Consider the following 20,778-nt stretch of genomic DNA (forward strand, 5'->3'; position numbering starts at 1 on the left):
GAAGTTTTATTTTTTTTCGTGATTCCCTATTTTGAAGTCTTTGTCTTTAATATAAGTTTTAGAATAAGTTCGCGATATGAGCGATTTAGGGATAAATGTTAAATATTCACATTTGTGCTCAAATGTATTATCTCAATGTGTTCTCGGGGAGGTGGGGAGGGGGCCTGTGACAGGCTTGGAACAGTAGTAGTAGTAGTAGTAGTAGTAGTAGTAGTAGTAGTAGTAGTAGTAGTAGTAGTAGTAGTAGTAGTAGTAGAAGTAGCAGTAGTAGTAGTAGTAGTAGTAGTAGTAGTAATAGTAGTAGTAGTAGTAGTAATAGTAGTAGTAGCAGTATTAGTAGTAGTATTAGTAGTAGTAGTCGTAGCAGTAGTAGTAGTATTAGTAATAGTAATGATAGTAGTGATAGTAGTAGTAGTGGTGGTGGTGGTAGTAGTAGTAGTAGTAGTAGTAGTAGTAGTAGTAGTAGTAGTAGTAGTAGTAGTAGTAGTAGTAGTAGTAGTAGTAGTAGTAGTAGTAGTAGTAGTAGTGGTGGTAGTAGTAGTAGTTTTAGTAGTAGTTATGTTTAAAATTTCATATTTGGATTATTGAAAATCATTTGTATAAAGTAAGATTTTATAAAATTGACAATTCCAAGATTATTGTGAAGCTAGCTTCAGTAAACCTCTATGCAGACTTTCAAAAAATTCAGTAATGGGATATAGATAACTACTTCAAGAGCATTTTTTGGATTAACTATGAACTTCGCAAGAGAAATTGAGGGTGAGTTATAATTGTAATAGTTTTAAGAGTAATATAAAACAAAAAAATCAGATGTCCATGGATTCATTGTCTTGTAATCGACACTTTAATTGAAAAGTGTTAATGATAATCAGTTTAAAAAATGACCTACATTTGTTTCGTTCTAACTATCATTCCATCATTCATAGACTACTGAAACTTCTCATATCACAACCATACATCATTACTAACAGTTTCCACCCTACATGCTTTCAATGGCATGTTTTGATTGAACGGGAATGCCCAACTGTTGATTGCATACAATTACTATAACATGAATGTCCAGCATGCTCGCCGTTCGTTTTCTCGCAGAAACTGGGTGAGTCATCACCTGGCACATCTGGCATCGCTTAACCGCGGTAGGGCTGTGGGGAGGCCGCGGTATTAAAGTATTGCAATTTGGACACTGTGGATGCAATGACAGTCATCAATAGACCGATGCAACGACAGTCATCAATAGACCGATGCAATGACAGTCATCAATAGACTGATGCAACGACAGTCAGATGCAACGACAGTCATCAATAGACAGATGCAACGACAGTCATCAATAGACCAATGCAATGACAGTCAGATGCAACGACAGTCATCAATAGACAGATGCAATGACAGTCATCAATAGACCGATGCAACGACAGTCAGATGCAACGACAGTCATCAATAGACTGATGCAACGAAGGTCATCAATAGACTGATGCAATGACAGTCATCAATAGACCGATGCAACGACAGTCATCAATAGACTGATGCAACGACAGTCATCAATAGACTGATGCAACGACAGTCATCAATAGACCAATGCAATGACAGTCATCAATAGACCGATGTAACGACAGTCATCAATAGACCGATGCAATGACAGTCATCAATAGACCGATGCAACGACAGTCATCAATAGACCGATGCAATGACAGTCATCAATAGACCGATGCAATGACAGTCATCAATAGACCGATGCAACGACAGTCATCAATAGACCGATGCAACGACAGTCAGATGCAACGAAAGTCATCAATAGACCGATGCAATGACAGTCATCAATAGACCGATGCAACGACAGTCATCAATAGACCGATGCAATGACAGTCATCAATAGACCGATGCAATGACAGTCATCAATAGACCGATGCAACGACTTTAAGGGTCCAAAATGGAAATCTCAAACACTTTAAGGAAATCTCAAACACTTTAAGGGGCCAAAATGGAAATCTCAAACACTTTAAGGGGCCAAAATGGAAATCTCAAACACTTTAAGGGTCCAAAATGGAAATCTCAAACACTTTAAGGGTCCAAAATGGAAATCTCATACAGTTTAAGGGGCCAAAATGGAAATCTCAAACACTTTAAGGAAATCTCAAACACTTTAAGGGTCCAAAATGGAAATCTCAAACACTTTAAAGGTCCAAAATGGAAATCTCAAACACTTTAAGGGTCCAAAATGGAAATCTCAAACACTTTAAGGGTCCAAAATGGAAATCTCAAACACTTTAAGGGTCCAAAATGGAAATCTCATACAGTTTAAGGGGCCAAAATGGAAATCTCAAACACTTGAAGGAAATCTCATACACTTTAAGGGGCCAAAATGGAAATCTCACACAAACCAGACTTTCACTTTCACGCTTGATGATAAAATTATTTTTTCCAATGTTTGTATTGAATGGAAACAAAAAGCTGCCATCGCTATCAATGTGGCATTAAATATAAATGTGTTGGTTAATGTGTCAAACGTGTGGAGAGAGAGAGAGAGAGAGAGAGAATGAGTGAGAGAGAGAGAAGGAGAGTGAGTAGAGAGAGAGAGGGGGGGAGTGAGAGAGAGAGAGAGAGAGAGAGAGAGAGGGAGTGAGAGAGAGAGAGAGAGGGAGGGAGGGAGAGAGAGAGAGAGGGAGAGAGAGAGAGTGAAAGAGAGAGTGGGTGAGTGAGAGTAGACAAGGTTCGCGGGGCATATATGTGATGTCTCATTGTATTTGACCAGTGTATAACACATGTGATGTCTCATTCTTATCCTAATGTGTCAGGATGTCCCCTCTATACCAGCAATTTGCATTGACAATGAGGAACTCGAAGTCACTGATCACTTCACATACCTCGTCACAACCATCACCAGCAACCTCTCTCTTGACGCAGAATTAGACAAGCGCATCGCCAAAGCTGCCGCTGTCATGGCACAACTGAGCAAGAGAGTGTTGACCAACAACCAACTCACTTTGAACACCAAACTCAGAGTATACCAGGCATGTGTAGTCAGTAAAGATAAAGTTTGAGGAGAGGAGAGCAAGGAGGAAAGAGAGGCAGCAGATCCAAACACCAAACACACAGTCAAACTACGTGTGCAACAACTGCGGTAGAGACTGCCATGCAAGGATCGGTCTGCTGAGTCACACCCGTCGCTGCTCTCAACAAGACTGATGAGACAAAAGCCATACAGGGCGCAAACCATCGTCTCTTGAGACGGAAGGATGCCTACTACTACCAGGACCAGTGTGATGACCTGAGGCTGTTAATGTTACTTATTCAAATCAAAGAAGCCATTTGGGGGTGGGGGGGGGGGGGGGAGGATTGGATTAGAGGAGAGGCGTCAGGGAGATAGTGATAAGGTGCGTCACATCACAGGTCAGTGTTCAATTAATAATGTCTAGTAATAGTACACACAGGGCTGGCGAGTCGGAGTCGGAAGGAGTCGGTTGTTTGAGGGTGGAGTTGGAGTTGGAGTCAGTTTTAGAAGTCCCGACTCCGACTCCTTACCACTTTCAGACATTGCATTTTTATATCAATATTAATGTGTTTATTCGAAATGAGCTAATCAGTCTGTAGCCAAAAAATGATGAAGAGCTTGTACTTTTAATGATGCAATATCAAATATGAAGCGGCTTGTATTGTTATAATACATATACTGGGGAAAAGCTAAAAGTAGCTGCGAGTGTTGGTTGCATATTATTACCAATTAATACTATGCTTGAGGAGTCGGAGTCGGTTTCAAGTCGGAGTCAGAGTCGGTTTAAAAATAACCGACTCCGCCAGCCCTGAGTACACACAAAGTAGAACCTCTCTGAATTAGACAAGACACTCAAAACTATGCCTCTCTATAATGAGACCTTACCAATATCCCCCCCCCCCCCCCCCCCCCATCTCATTCTTCTTCATATTCTTTGTAAAATACTAAACATGGAAATCTCAAACAAATAGGCCTGCTCCCGACTTGTTTGAGATTTCCATGCTGTACGTACAAAGATGCAACTGTATGACTATGACAACTAATATATATATATATATATATCACCGCTAGAATAAAAAACAATAATTTATAAGATAGGAACTCTTGTTCTGTGGAATACTATCTTGCTTTGGAGGTATCGAGGGATTGAGGACGATTCCACAAACTGTGAGATGATAGGCATGTGGTCTTACCTTGATGTTGGAAGGAACCAGACCAAGGAAAATATTTTGTAAATTGATTAGAAAGTCGTTGGGATAGATGGCCCAATCCTCCCAGGCACGGAAACAATTCATCACTTGTTGCTGGAATTCAAAACAATTACAACCATCAATTCAAGAAAAGACAAACAGTTCACAATCAAAACATTCCTATATTTTTCACCAAATTAAAAGTGAAACCCCCTTTGTTCATTGGAATTAACAACATAATCTACTTTTTTCAGAGGTAATATGGCTTTTAAATGCTCTACCATCTCCCTCGTTACAATCAAATTAATGTATTGACCACAGAGGATTAAAATTGTAGATATTTCATGCCATGGATATAAAGAAAACTGGGTGGTAGGCTTAAAACCTATAGATATTCTGTCAGTTGTAAGTGGATAGCCTATTTCCAAGGCTCACACTCAGAGACAATCTTGTCCATATAGATATAGAGAGCCTATTTCCAAGGCTCACAAAGACATTCTTTTACTCATAGATATGGGGAGCCTATTTCCATGGATCACAGTGACAATCTTGCACATGTCACAGCCGTTTACTGCTTTCACTTTAGTTCGACAGGTAAATTTTGCCGGATGCTAGTTCATAACAGATGGTGAGTCACGGCCTGTGCCGAAAGGGCGACTGAGCAATTTTTCCTATTTTGATGATTTTTTTCTCAAGTTCAAAGTGGCGTAGTAAAGATGCTATTAGATGTTGCAATAAGATATTTTAGAGTCATAACTAGTGATCTACATACTTTTATTTGATATAATTTTAGTAGATCATTTGGGATTAGATTTTATAGGAAATAACCATAAAAATGGGTCATAAATTTTAATTACTTCAAACGATATAATCAAAAATTACATAGTTATCTGAGTTTATACAAATAAATGAGAAATACTGCAATAATCATCAATATTCACAGAGTAGAAATATATAATCAAAGTCGTTTTGTAATGAAGCATTGTTGAGATATCCGCTCACCTGTACAGCAATATCCTTTTTTGAAAGCAATAAAAAAATGCGTAATCACCGAATTGTAGGGGTTTGTTGATCAAATGATCAAAACGAACAGATTTTAGTAATGGCAATTGACAATTCTTAGGAAAAGATATGTTATATACATTCCTTTGACGTTCGTATAGATCTAAACTATATAATAATAATAATAATAATAATAATAATAATAATAATAATAATAATAATAATAATAATAATAATACTAATAATAATAATAATAATAATAATAATAATAATTATAATAATGACGATAATAACTACAATAATGATAATAATAATAATAATAATAATAATAATAATAATAATAATAATAATAATAATAATAATAATAATAATAATAATGATGATGATGATCATGATCATTTTCATGAAAATAATATAGTAGCTATCACCTAAACGCCTGCTAATTTTGGTAAAACGCAATAATTTCTCTTTAAAATATCGTTCTAAATGCCCGTTTAAAAAAAATGGAATTCGCCTTTATATGTCCACTCTGACAGAAAGTAAATAAAAAAAAAGAAAGAAAGAAAGAATAAAGAATTTTACTGAATCATTTGCGGCCATCACCTGTTTCCGAGAGTTTTATTTAACTTCCCAACGCCCCAAATTACTATCAATTCATTCAATATGATTTACTCCTCCCCACTCCACGCTCTCCGGCAATTTCCTTTCATGTCCCTCAAACTGCTTTCTTTACATGGAGCGTCCAATCAGCTTTTTACAATTGCCCATTTCCAATTGGCTGCTGAATAAGGACAATTCTAATTTCAATTGTCCACCACTCGGTCATCAGCAAAGTCAAGAAAGCTCCTCCTACTCAAATCACACATACCCACGAATATGATAGGCCTTGTAGACCAGTCACTGGTCTTTGATGTTACACAACCATCCGCCAGCTTTGATCACATCGCTTTTGATGATGTCACTCAATATCTATCTTCTTCTCTCAACCCCTTTGACTGTACCACGAGTCAACATAAAAGAATATCGCGGTGAGGTGCGAATCGTGAAGATGGAATGACGTAGCTGTGTTAAAAGTTATAGGTTCAAAGTTCAATTGTCAGAGAGAACTGATGAGAGATTAAACTGAGGTGGTAAAATGAAAATTGTTTCGCGGTAAAACGTTGCATAAATTAGTTTTATGTACACCAACACACACACACACACTTACACACACACACACACACACACACTCTCTCTCTCTCTCTCTCTCTCTCTCTCTCTCTCTCTCTCTCTCCAGTGCTGCGACAAAAAAAAGGACGCTGACCAGATAGCTAATACTATTTAAAATGGAAATTTGTTGAAAATGGTCTGCTTATTGAACAACCGAAGCATCGTGGATAACAGAAATGATCATTGTGAATCAGTTGAAACACGTGATATCGATGTAATACTAATACTAGTAATAATCATATAATATCAGTGTATTTATCTTACTCTTGATCACCATTGTAATAATAATAATAATAATAATAATAATAATAATAATAATAATAATAATAATAATAATAATAATAATAATAATAATAATAATAATAATAATAATAATAATAATAGTAAAAAATAAATAATATCCATTTTTTGACAATAAAAATTCGTGATAAACGCATTGAAAAAGATGGGAGGGGGGGGGGGGAGGATTAATGATCAGATAATCAAAATGAACTGTTATTTTAAAATAAATTGACAATCATAGATAAAGAAAAGTTATAAGTATTCCTTTGAACTTTGTATAGACGTCTAGATCTTAACACATTTTTATACTTTTTATTAACATACGTAAAACCTCACGATTATTGTAAGGAACAGCTGATTGTTACATTTCACAGAAACAGCATCTAATGAGCCAACGTTCTGTTTTCTTTTTTTTTCACCGGTGGAACTTCACTTCCTAATTCTGGAGCAGTTTGCATGAAATGTTTTTTAACCATATATCTCATTTGAGCCCTTTCACAGCTTATTCGGCAGAGTCCATTTGCCATTTGCATTGAGACAATGCTTGTTTCAGTATGACCATTCGTCTGAGTAAAGAAAAAAAATCATTAGTTACTATTGATATTGATGATGATGATGATGATGATGATGATGATGATGATGATGATGATGATGAGGATGATGATAATAATAATAATAATAATAATAATAATAATAATAATAATAATAATAATAATAATAATAATAATAATAATTGTAATTATAAGAGTTATAATAATATTATTGATTGTTAGTAATAATACGATAGTGATCGCCTAGATGCGTGCTAATAATAATAACGTAATAATTTTCCTTTAAAATATAGTTCTAAATGCCTGTTATTCAAAATGGAATCCGCCTATATACCCACTCTGAAATATTTTTAGCAAAAATAAGATAAAGAAGTTTACTGTAGCATTTACGGCCAAAAAATTTGATTTATCACCGGTCTGCGAGAGTCTTATTTGACACCTAGACAACGCCCCAAATTACGTTCAATTCATTTCAAATTTACTCCATCTCTCCAGCAATTTCATCCCATGACCTCCAAACTGATTTCTCTCCATGGAGCGCCAATCAGATGTTTACAATTACCCATTTCCAATTGGCTGCTGAAAAAGGACAATTATAATTTCAATCGTCCACCAGTCGGTCATCGGCAAAGTCAAATAAGCCCCTCCCACTCAAATCACATATACTCTCGAAACTTCGGCCTTGTAGCGCAGTCCACCGGGCTTTTGATGTTACACAATCATCCGCCACCTTTGATCACATCGCTTTTTGATGTCATAATATATCTATCTACCCTCTTTTCCCACGCCCGTTGACTGTACCAACGGGCGATGTAGAAGAATATCGAGGGAAGGTGCGAATCGTGAAGACGGAATGGCAAATCGGTGTGAAAGTTATAGGTTCAAAGTTCAATTGTCACAGAGAAATCATGAGAACTTGACTGAACAAGCAATAAAAATCGTTCTGTGCTAAAAATGTGCGTACATGAGTTTTATACACACACACACACACACACACACACACACGCTCCCTCCCTCCCTCTCTCTCTCTCTCTCTCTCTCTCTCTCTCTCTCTCTCTCTCTGAGTGTGTGTGTGTACTACTACTACTACGACTACTACTACTACGATTACTACTACTACTACTACTACTACTACTACTACTACTACTACTACTACTACTACTACTACTACTACTACTACTACTACGATTACTACTATTACTGCGATATCATCATCATCATCATCAACATCATCATCATCATCATCATCATCACCATAAAACAACAACAACAATAACGTTATCATCACAATTGGACTCGTGTTCTTTTGTCTCAGGAGTTTGTCTGAATACGGGACTATTTTGTTAGCCAACAAAGAATTACGAGTAGACAAGATGTGTTTACACATTCATTGTGCAGAAACCGGTCATTACAAATCATTGAAATAAATGCTAAATTAAAAGTAGATTATTACTCTTATATTTACTACCATGTGTTAGGGTAACAAAACTCAGATAACATCAATTTGAATTTTTTAAACAATTAAAAATATTTTTCAGGTTAATTTTAAATAGAAAAGTATACATTTTTCAAGAGAGAATAAAGTATACTCACCATTTCTTGATGTCAATGAAAATAATTGCGTCTTGAAGACGAAAATGTGGCCGTTATATCCATATAAAATAGAAAAATATAGAAGAAGTGTATGGTCAGCAATTGCAGTGTAAAAATGAACGATTTTACGAAATCTGTCCTATAGCCTGACTGACAATGAAATCCAAGCGGTGCTTTCTACCTGCAGGGATAAATATAGGCCAGTTTTCACGTTCAGGACATCTTTTATGACGTAACCACACGGTGGTCTCCCCGTCATCGACGGTGGGTCGTTCCCATTGGGGGTAAGGCGGTAGAAAACTAAAGTGAAAGATATCTAGTGTAATAAACGGCTGTGATGTAAATATGGGGAGCCTATTTCCATGGATCACAGTGACAATCTTGTACACGTAAATATGGAGAGCCTATTTCCATGGATCACAGTGACAATCTTGTACATGTAAATATGGGGAGCCTATTTCCATGGATCACAGTGACAATCTTGTACATGTAAATATGGGGAGCCTATTTCCATGGATCACAGTGACAATCTTGTACACGTAAATATGGGGAGCCTATTTCAATGGATCACAGTGACAATCTTGTACATGTAAATATGGGGAGCCTATTTCCATGGATCACAGTGACAATCTTGTACACGTAAATATGGGGAGCCTATTTCCATGGATCACAGTGACAATCTTGTACATGTAAATATGGGGAGCCTATTTCCATGGATCACAGTGACAATCTTGTACATGTAAATATGGGGAGCCTATTTCCATTGATCACAGTGACAATCTTGTACACGTAAATATGGGGAGCCTATTTCCATGGATCACAGTGACAATCTTGTACATGTAAATATGGGGAGCCTATTTCCATGGATCACAGTGACAATCTTGTACACGTAAATATGGGGAGCCTATTTCCATGGATCACAGTGACAATCTTGTACATGTAAATATGGGGAGCCTATTTCCATGGATCACAGTGACAATCTTGTACATGTAAATATGGGGAGCCTATTTCCATGGATCACAGTGACTATCTTGTACATGTAAATATGGGGAGCCTATTTCCATGGATCACAGTGACAATCTTGTACATGTAAATATGGGGAGCCTATTTCCATGGATCACAGTGACTATCTTGTACATGTAAATATGGGGAGCCTATTTCCATGGATCACAGTGACAATCTTGTACATGTAAATATGGGAAGCATATTAATATCAGTTTCCTCAATGGTTTTCGAAGACCCCATTGCAATTAATACAAATAAGGTGGAAACAGCTTCTAGTCATCAGATATTCTAATGAACGTTTTTTTTGTGTTTATTTTAAAGGGTTTTACGGCACTTGCAATACATTACAGTCATGAATAGTAAAATGTTCTAGAATTACAATTAACTCTTTCAGCGCCATTGACCGCACTGTGTGGCCAGAGCAGAATCTGTTCTACTGGCCAATGGCCGCACAGTGTGGCCGGTCTTGAAATACAAAAACAATAATGTAATCCAATCCTACTTATTATCCTACTTATGCGCCTAGAGCTTTATTGTATAGACGAGTGGGCGCAATATAAATAAATTTCATTACTATTATTATTATTACTTTCTACAAAAGTACTATAAATTGAACCAATGGTATCATTCCTTTCATCAGAACATTAACTGACCCTAGGGGGGTATTTTAATTGAGATTTTGCACCGAATTCGAATGTCGCTTTGTCTTAGCTTGTCATTCTCATGCTGATTGTGACAGAAAAGCGAATATCGCCTCAGCACTGAAAGAGTTAAAGCACCTTAAAGGTAAGACAAAGGAGAATTGGTTCAAATAGGAAACAGATGTAGATTCCAAGAGCACACTATCAAAGTACTTAGTTTGAGATCACCTAAAAGTCTCATCCAGACACAAGCACAGGTCACCACTCAGAGGAATACACTTGAATGTGTACAAATCATATTTAATATGTAAACATAATACAGTACATAACAGAGATAACTTACGAGGAAAAAAAATATATCTCTCAAAACTAATTATACATTTGACTGTTTCCCTCTCAGTCAGGGCCAGGACAAAACCAAGTAATCACATTCCAAGACAAAGACAGAAAACAAATTGAAAACAGATATAGGGGGGTAGAAGACATAGTAAGTGCCTCCCTGCCCACTGTTTTGTTTTTTGTTTTTAAGGGTTTTACGGCGCTTGCAACACATTAAGGTCATATCAGCGCCAGTAAAAAGGAAGAAATGGGATAGTAAAAAGTTATAGAATTCAATTAAAGCACCCAAGATAAGGTAAAACAAAGGGGAATTGGTTCAAATAGGAAACAGATGTAGATTCCAAGAGCACACTGTCAAAGTACTTAGTTTGAGATCACCTAAAAGTCTCATCTAGACACAAGCACAGGCCCCCACTAAGAGGAATACACTCAAATGTTAACAAATCAAATATAACATGTAAATAAAACATAATACAGTACATAACAGAGAGATGATTTACAAGGAAAAAAATATCATCTCCCAAAGCAATAACTATACATTCGACTGTTTCCCTCTCAGCCAAGGACTCCGACCAAGGTTAGGACAAAACCAAGCAATCTCACTCCAAGACAAAGACAGAAAGCATGTTGGAAAACAGATATAAGGGGATAGAAGACACAGTATGTACCTCCCTGCCCGCTATGGGACCTGCCCACTGTGGGAGGTCAGGATCACCCACCCAGTAATGAATGGTTATACAAACAAGTGTTAAGTTTATGCTACCAGCAATAGCACAATTTATTTTCCAGTTATCTAAACGATGCCTTGAAAGTATGCATAGACTATTTGACAAGAACTTATCACCCCCTCTCTTAAGCTCTCAAGCACAACACATTTAATTGTCATAACACATACAATTGTCACAACACATACAATTGTCAAAACACATACAATTGTCATACCACGTACAATTGTCACAACGCATTCAATTGTCATAACACATACAATTGTCACAACGCATTCAATTGTCATAACACATACAATTGTCACAACGCACTCAATTGTCATAACACATACAATTGTCACAACGCATTCAATTGTCATAACACATTTAATTGTCATAACACATACAATTGTCACAACACATTTAATTGTCATAACACATTTAATTGTCATAACACATACAATTGTCACAACGCATTCAATTGTCATAACACATTTAATTGTCATAACACATACAATTGTCACAACGCATTTAATTGTCATAACACATTTAATTGTCATAACACATACAATTGTCACAACGCATTTAATTGTCATAACACATACAATAGTAAAGAAAATGACAATGGAAGCATGAAGCTTACCTTGAACTGTTCAGCTTTTAATCGTCCCTCAATCTTTTCATAAGACTCGTTTATGTCCTTAAATATCTCCTTTAATTTTACTTGAAGACTGAGGGAATTGGACCAAAAAAAAAAGTAACATAATCACGATAGCCTGTTTGTTTTAATTTTTACTAAATAAAAAGCAAATCTGAAACACTTTGTCATCATAAAATGATTTGTGATAATACATGTAATAAAAATGATTTTTTTTTTCTATCTTACAATTTCATAAAGAATTGAGTTTTAATGCAAACCAAATTTCATGTCTCCAATTAATTTTTTACACATTTAATCAGTTTACTGGTAGCCGAGATTTATTCCCAGCAAATCCCTGGTTACCAGGATGTTTTGTCATTTTAAAATCAAATCACAGAGACGGAGCTATCTCAGAAACTTGTATGTTTTCAAAACCAAAACCAATCTAAATAATAATTTTTGTATAGAGTGGAAGTCAATAAAACAGGAAAGGTCTTTGACATTGAAGTCCTGGTCATACAGTCCTAGAAGTGACTCAATACATTCACTGAATAGGTAGCAGTTACAGCTGTAATTATCAGCCACTCATACTTGGGTTACAGCCTTGTGGGCAGGTCTTGGTTGACCAAACGCTAAGGAAGCAAATCTTAACAGAAAATCAGGACGAAGACTGAGCCCTTCGGCAGAAAGGTTCAACAAACACACACATATAAAACATACGGATGTAAGGTGATCTTAAAGCATATGGATGTAAGCTAATCAGAAATCATATTGATGTAAGCTGATCAGAAAACACTGATGTTATGTGATCATAAAACATAAGCTGATCAGAAAACATATTGATGCTAGGTGATCATAAAACATATTGATGTAAGCTGATCAGAAAACATATTGATGTAAGGTGATCATAAAACATATTGATGTAAGCTGATCAGAAAACATATCGATGTAAGGTGATCACAGAAAACATATTGATGTAAGGTGATCACAGAAAACATATCGATGTAAGGTGATCATAAAACATATTGATGTAAGCTGATCAGAAAACATATTGATGTAAGGTGATCAGAAAACATATCGATGTAAGGTGATCAGAAAACATATTGATGTAAGGTGATCACAGAAAACATATTGATGTAAGCTGATCATAAAACATATTGATGTAAGCTGATCAGAAAACATATTGATGTAAGCTGATCAGAAAACATATTGATGTATAGCTGATATACTCACAATTTTCTAAAAAATGAAGCATTTGGAACTTTGGCACTGCTGTTAAATAAAATGTCTGACACAAGGAACAAGCGGGAAATCTGAAATAAAATAAATTTGTTGTAGAAAATGCTCAAATTCCGTCTGTCTTCTAAAAAGCAACTTTTGACCCTATAACTAGGTATCCCAAACTAAAATTTCAACTGCAGAAAACTGCTGTTATTTTGAATTGAACAAATACAGATTGTCAAACCATGAACAACAGTCTTTAAATGATTAAAATCGGACAACAAATAAAAAAGTTACGAATTTTTTATTTATTTAATAACTTGTAATTTTCGTACACCAACAGAACATGCTACCAAACAGCAAGTTTAAGGTGCATCAAAACAAACAAAATAATAACAAAATTGAATAATTTGCAAGCAATCGCAAGCCATGGACATAGAGAATAAGAAAAATACTCAAACAAATATTCACCTAGTATAATTCAGTTACTATACAGCATCAAAATCAAGAAAAAACATGACGCGCGTGAAGATAATTTCACCGAAATCGCCAGATATACCATCTTCGGCACTTTGCAGACTCGTCAGTAATCTAAATTAAGGCATGAAACTTATCTGAGCCTTAGAACTGGCACCAGACAGTAAGCCCAATTTTTTTCAGAGAGATAGAGGCAATAATTACTGAGATTTTACGTCTCAAAATTCGAAAAAAGGCCGAAATCGCCAAAGGAAGACATTTTGAGAAATAAACAGTGTTTCCACTACAAAAAATTTAAATGATGAGATATGGCTATGAAACTTCACATACAAATGTTTTGAGGGATGGGGAATCCAAATTTTATGTCCTTTTCACAAGAAGAATGACAAAAACAGAGTTATGAAAAGAAATCAAGATTTAAACTCTCGAAAATCAACAGAAATATATGTCAAAAAGGGGGGAAAAGTCAAAAATTCATACCACGACCTAACACAATAATAGAAGTTAATGCTGCACCTACTGGTGGCGCACAGTCGATCAAATAAAATAAATAAATAAAAACATTAGACAAAAAAGTCAGTACACAAAAGCATACAATATCCAATGCAACCCACGAACATGAAAATTTATACCTATCCATAAGTACATATTTTGAGACACCTCAACAATCAACCTAAAATTCAACGCCCTGCCGTAACACATTTTAGTTTATATAACTAAGGCAACGGTATAAGGACACGCTTTAATACATATAAATGCACAGACACCGGGCAAACCTATCTTAGCGCTCTTGCTACTCATCATGTTGAGCGTCAGCAAGATGGCTATCTATTATTTCAACATTTTTAACACGCCTGAGTGTACTTAAACACTTTAATATGTTTTTTTTACCCGGAAGTTCATATTCATACAGGGAGTCCAATATAATATCTAATAACAGATTATACATACGCGGACTCTGGAAGCTGATCATATCCACATAGCCTATAAATGATAAAGATTAATTTAAACACGGACTATAATATTGCTATTATGGTCTAATAGCCCAACATCAGTATGAGTATAAGGGTTACCATTGGCTCTCCACTATACACATTTTAAATGCATTTATAAAATGTTTAAATAGAAATAGATATTATATTGGACTCCCTTATTGTATGAATATGAACTTCCAGGTAAAAAAAACATATTAAAGTGTTTAAGTACACTCAGACGTGTTAAAAATGTTGAAATAATAGAAAGCCATCTTGCTTGACGCTAAATAAAACATATGTAATAATCAGAAAAGCTACATAATTATGAGAAACAACAATTGTTTAAACAAAGCATGTCACTGATCAAATGTAAAGTGATGGTAATAGATACATAATTTCATTAATCAATATAATGTAAATGTTGCTACTCGAAGCGATAAATAATGTGAAATTGAATGTAAGCTTCAATTTAATTATAAAAACAGATAGAAGAATGGATGTTTCGTGTTTCCCCTTTACCAACAAACGCATTCAACTTAACGGCACTACCACATCATCGATAGTGTTTGGTTCATCCTGTTTGTTGACAAAGGAGAAACCTGAAACGTCCATTTTTTGTAATTAAACTGAAGCTTGAATTTAAGCTCATAGTGTTATTCAATCAACATCAGAATCTGAAACCCTTCTTCGTTTGACAGCAGTTGACAAAAAAAGATGCTTCTGCTTCATCATCAGTAATCATCCTTAACAAATAAATTTCTCAAAAATAACATCAATCTTTTTGACATAAGAGGGGAATGACCCATAAAGAATTTTACTTTTCATCAACTCCCAGTATGGCCCAGTGATAGTCAGATTAAACAGTGAAATAGCAGCAACTAAAGAAATTACCCTACTATCCCTCAAATCTGCAACAATACTTTGAAGCTTTAAATTGTCACCTGAAACTTCATTTTCTAGAAAATCAAGAACATGTTTATGATGGTACAAAAGAGCATGAGCATTTTCAAATATATTATTGAAACGATTACTTCTAAAACTGCAAAACTGAGACTTAATATTATTAGCTTCACAATAATTTAGCCATCCTTCCCTTGCCCCATTTTTCTCATCCCCCCGAGGTCCCAATACTTCTGCAGTTAGTCTTATAGCACGTAAGGCTGCACTTTCTTTACCAATACTAGACTGAAAATGATTAAACTTTGCTGACTGTCCCTCCCAAGTGAACTGAACCCCCCTCTTTAATTACATCCCTCTCAAATTCTAACACAGCACTCTCAACAGCTTTAGATAGACCAAGCAAAAAATGCGCGTTACAATACAAAAAATGTGTACATATATCCTCATCATGCAAAACACTCTTACGCCATTCATGAATTTTTTTATTTAAAAGTTTCATATTTGCCGCTCTATCGTTCCTATTGTTCTTTAATTTTAAATTAAAAATTTCTTTCTTTAAAATATTACATTCTGATGAATCGACTTTATAGATGAAAACAATTTTTTGGAAGAGACAGACTTTGATAATCTTCTAACATGGTCAACATTAACAATTGTGGAAGAAAGTGGGATGTGGGACTCTGAAAAGGATTCTGGCAATAAAACAGAAGTGATCGGTGCAGGGGTACATTCAGGTTTGGCTGGATTCTGAGTAGAAACAGACGTAGAGGGTAGAGGGGTAGAACCAAAAGTGAATGACGATGATGGTAGTGGTGCTGAACATGAATCAGGTGTGGACACATTCCGAGAATTAATATTCATGGAGAGATGAGGGGAGAACCAGATACAGTAGAAATGCAGGACGATGGTGGTGGTGGTGGTGAGCTGAGAATCTTAGTAGAAGTAGAAGGTTGACTTGATGATGGTAGTACAGATGAAGGAAATAAAACGGTTGGCTGAGGACTCAGTGCTGGCCAGTCAACAGTAGACGACGGTGGTGGTGAGCTGAGAATCTTAGTAGAAGTAGAAGGTTGACTTGATGATGGTAGTACAGATGAAGGAAATAAAACGGTTGGCTGAGGACTCAGTGCTGGCCAGTCAACAGTAGACGACGGTGGTGGTGAGCTGAGAATCTTAGTAGAAGTAGAAGGTTGACTTGATGATGGTAGTACAGATGAAGGAAATAAAACGGTTGGCTGAGGACTCAGTGTTGGCCAGTCAACAGTAGACGACGGTGGTGGTGAGCTGAGAATCTTAGTAGAAGTAGAAGGTTGACTTGATGATGGTAGTACAGATGAAGGAAATAAAACGGTTGGCTCAGGACTCAGTGCTGGCCAGTCAACAGTAGATGACAGTGGGGTGGTGGTGGCGATGACGAGGGTGGCTTTGTGGCTGTGGCAGGAGGAGAGTTTAGCTGAATTTCCGTCAGATGACAGGGAAAGAAGGGTTTCCTGAGCCATGCCTGAAGTGCTGCTGGGTCCCTGCTGATATTCTTTATCAGCTTCCCCTTCTTTGTTTCTGCAGCGAGATACATGCCTCGCAACTTCTCTCTCGTGCAAATTACAGAAGACGATATGTCTCCTAGAAATTTATGGAAGTCTCCATAAGTATGTCCATGTTTCAGGAGAAAATTGCTGAGGTCCACAGCAATTTCATTTGACACAACAGTCTTTTTAAAATTGTTCTTCTCCAATGTCATGTCTACACCAATGGCATTGAGGGCATCACTGATGTGGTGAAGATCCACAGGTGCATTCAAAAACGTTTTTATCTTTAACTTTTGCCGCCTTCACCACCTTCAAAATTTTTCGCCAGATACTATTGACAGGATAACTTGAGTCTGGACTTAACTTGGAGAACCATTGTTCCACCTAGAAGGGAAAAAATAACCAGAAAATATTGAAGGCTTATAACTAATGCATTAGTATATTAGAACAGAAAAAAAATAGAATCTTATACAAAAAGATAACCCTTGATAGTACATCAGAATCCAACAAGTTTAAAAAAAGATAAGGATTAGGTATGAAAAAATTAATATACTTTGCTAGAGAGAGGAACACAGGGATGGTTTAGAATTTAATTGTATTCCATAGCAAACATCTAGTCTTGTCTAACCTAGTAAAGACCTTTTCAACTAGTGCTATTATACCAACAGCACATGGCCCATTGCTAATTGCTGACTGTTGCAGGCATGCTTAAATTATATCATAAAAAGAGCCATAAACACGTCTTTTACTTGTCTATGTCACTCAGTCACTTGTAACTACAAACCCAAATAAACTCAACCATACATGTTAACAATAAAATCTACTCGCAACCATCATGAACTTATATGAATCTGAAAGCTCCATAGCGGGACCTTGTGTTTTACAAAAAAAAAAATCAAATCATAAGCTGGTTTAGCCTCACTGTACTGATAATATTAGCGCAGTAAAAGACATCAAAAACAACCAAAATATTTATCAAAAAAATATAATGGTGGCCTGTGACAACGAAAACAGATGTGTCATATATTCAAAGAAACCTTACCTCAGACACTGTCGTTTTGGCTTCAAAGCGCAGATGATAAAGCTGGACAAACAGCTTGTTTGTCACTTGCACAGGTGGGAGTGCAGGTCTACGACCTTTCCCCTACATCAAAAATGAAGCCCTGAGACGACTCATTTGTTCGTCATCTGAAAATGGAGAATTAAAATGTTCAAACTTATTTGAGATGTGATAATAATAATAAATAGTTTCTATACACCGCCTTACCCTGTATTTCAACAAGCTCAACGCGCTAAATGATTACTCATTACCATCAACACTATCTATCAAAACTCAACTGTCAAATTCAAATAGGCAGGATTCAAGAATTTAATATAAATCTAAAACTTATATTATAAACAAGCAACCATCACCAAGTCAATCCCATAGCATCAAATAAAAACAAGCCTTTCTACCAAGTAGTGTATACAGTAAAAGGTTAAAAGTTAAATTTAAACTGGAGTTTTGAGTCACTATAGTATAATAGTTCCATCAATCATGGCATGGTTGAAACTGGATCTTTTAAAAACGATTGAAAAACAAACAAGTTAGATACTACTCATTGATGACACCTGATGAAGAATGGAGCCATCCTGTTAAGATTATTATTATAAGATCAAACAATGTGCACCAGATTTCGTCCCAATTGTCAATAATTTCTTAATGAATGAGCTTGACTTAATCTAAATTTCATAAAATTGAGAAACAACTAGACTTAGACGTCGATAGTGTGATACTTTCCATTTCCTAGTACTAGTAGGACTCACAAGCACAAGTCTAGCAGTCAGGACGGACACTGACACGACCAGTTTCTATTATTTTATTTTTAATCTAGAAGTATCAGTGATAAACTGTGATAATGACACGTTCATTCTTAGCAAGCGGTGGTCTCCGATAATAATAATAATCATGATAATAATAATAATAATAATAATAATAATAATAATAATAATAATAATAATAATAATAATAATAATAATAATAATAATAATAATAATAGCCTTCATGAATGAACACGAATTGTCTAGCGGTTACAAACATTATCCATTAATACAGAAAAGTGAGTGGAGCAAACAGTATCAGTATCAGTATCATGATAAGATTAAGACAAGATAGAGAAAAGCTTCGATCTACTCAAACACCGATCATAATGATAATAAAATAAAAAACAATAAGATTTACTTACCACATAATTCAAGTAAGTCCATGTCCATAATTGAAACACTTTTGACTATTCTAGATGGCTGTTTGGAAACGTTTGTCACTCCTTACAATCGGTCTCGGTCACCAGTGTATCAACTCACGCGTCGGACGGTAGGAGAGAAAGAAAGAGAAAGCGGAAACAAAGGCTTTGCTTTTAAAGATGGCGCTATTTGTTGAATCAAGCCAGCATGCTGGATTTTTGATATTATAGCCTTCAAATGCTGCAGATTTTTATGGTGTAATTTTTTCGCCGTTTATTAACCGTTAAGAGAGTCAAATTTTCAGTCAAAAATAGGGTAAATTCAGTTAAATTTTAATAATATTTTTGTTGTGTTTATAAACGAAAAAATTACACCACACGAAAGGGCATTAAAAGGAGATTCTCCCACACTTGATTTCACAGCTGTTGGTCCGTTCAGCTTTTAGCGCGAGCAGATCTTGTGACGAGACCCGAATTTCGGTCGATCGGTACGCAGTTTTCACAGCGAAAATTTGCAATTGGATCTCTTTATGAGGGCGTTTTTGAATAGCTGTTAAAAAGTTCACATAGCTTGACTAGTTTAAATATTTAGCTCATCTTGTAGAGCAGATATTGAAATATAATATTATCCTTTTTTTTATTAAAGTTTAATTCAAGAGAGAGAGAGACAGATATTAACACCCCACTTTTTGATCGATCACGGCAAATTCGCCTGCCACACAGCATAGCAGACATAAGCAGTTACATCAATGAAAAACAGCTGTGATAGAAAACATAAATGTTACGGAAGATGGCATTGCAAAACTTCTTAGAAATTTGAATCCTACAAAGGCTAGTAACCAGACAACATCCAAGCAAGAGTTTTGAAAGAGCTTGCAGATTACGTAGCACCTGCCTCCGTTTGACTTGTCAGAGATCACTTGACCCTGGTGAACACCTAGAGGATTGGACCTAATGTAGGTGTCCACCAGGGTATTTTAAAAAGGACAAAGAACAAATCCTTCAAATTACCGCCCACTGCCTCTCACTTGTAATTCAAGCAAGCTTATTGTGCACATCATTGTCAGCCAGATAAGGAAATACAGTCAAACCTGTCTATAATGACCACCCAAGATCAACGGCCAAAGGGGTCATTACATAAAGCTGTAAAGATGGGGGATGGGGGTGGTGGGTTGGGGGGGGGGGTAATTGCCCATTAATGCAGTTAATTCTTCCACTTTATTGCAAAACTAGAGTTCAGTTGCGAGAAAGGACAAATGCATCAGATGGGTCTGAATAAAAAAAATTGACTTCCCAATAACTTAAGATTTATT

At 36.0% G+C, this 20,778-nt stretch overlaps 1 protein-coding gene across 1 annotated transcript in view; it reads right to left on the reverse strand.

The window, feature by feature from the left end:
- Positions 1-20,778, reverse strand: part of LOC144955879 (U2 snRNP-associated SURP motif-containing protein-like) — an 86,124-nt gene that overhangs the window by 22,285 nt on the left and 43,061 nt on the right. Inside the window, exons 15-17 of the mRNA XM_078886129.1 lie at positions 13,379-13,458; positions 12,149-12,236; positions 4,183-4,293 (exon numbers count right to left, since the gene is read on the reverse strand). Of these exons, the coding sequence (XP_078742255.1) occupies positions 4,183-4,293; positions 12,149-12,236; positions 13,379-13,458 (279 nt within the window). The remainder of the gene's footprint in view (positions 1-4,182; positions 4,294-12,148; positions 12,237-13,378; positions 13,459-20,778) is intronic.

The sequence above is a fragment of the Berghia stephanieae genome, chromosome 10 (assembly GCF_034508935.2).
Source record: "Berghia stephanieae isolate SIO BIC M18660-M18661 chromosome 10, UCSD_Bste_1.3, whole genome shotgun sequence".
Lineage (NCBI taxonomy): Eukaryota > Metazoa > Mollusca > Gastropoda > Nudibranchia > Aeolidiidae > Berghia > Berghia stephanieae.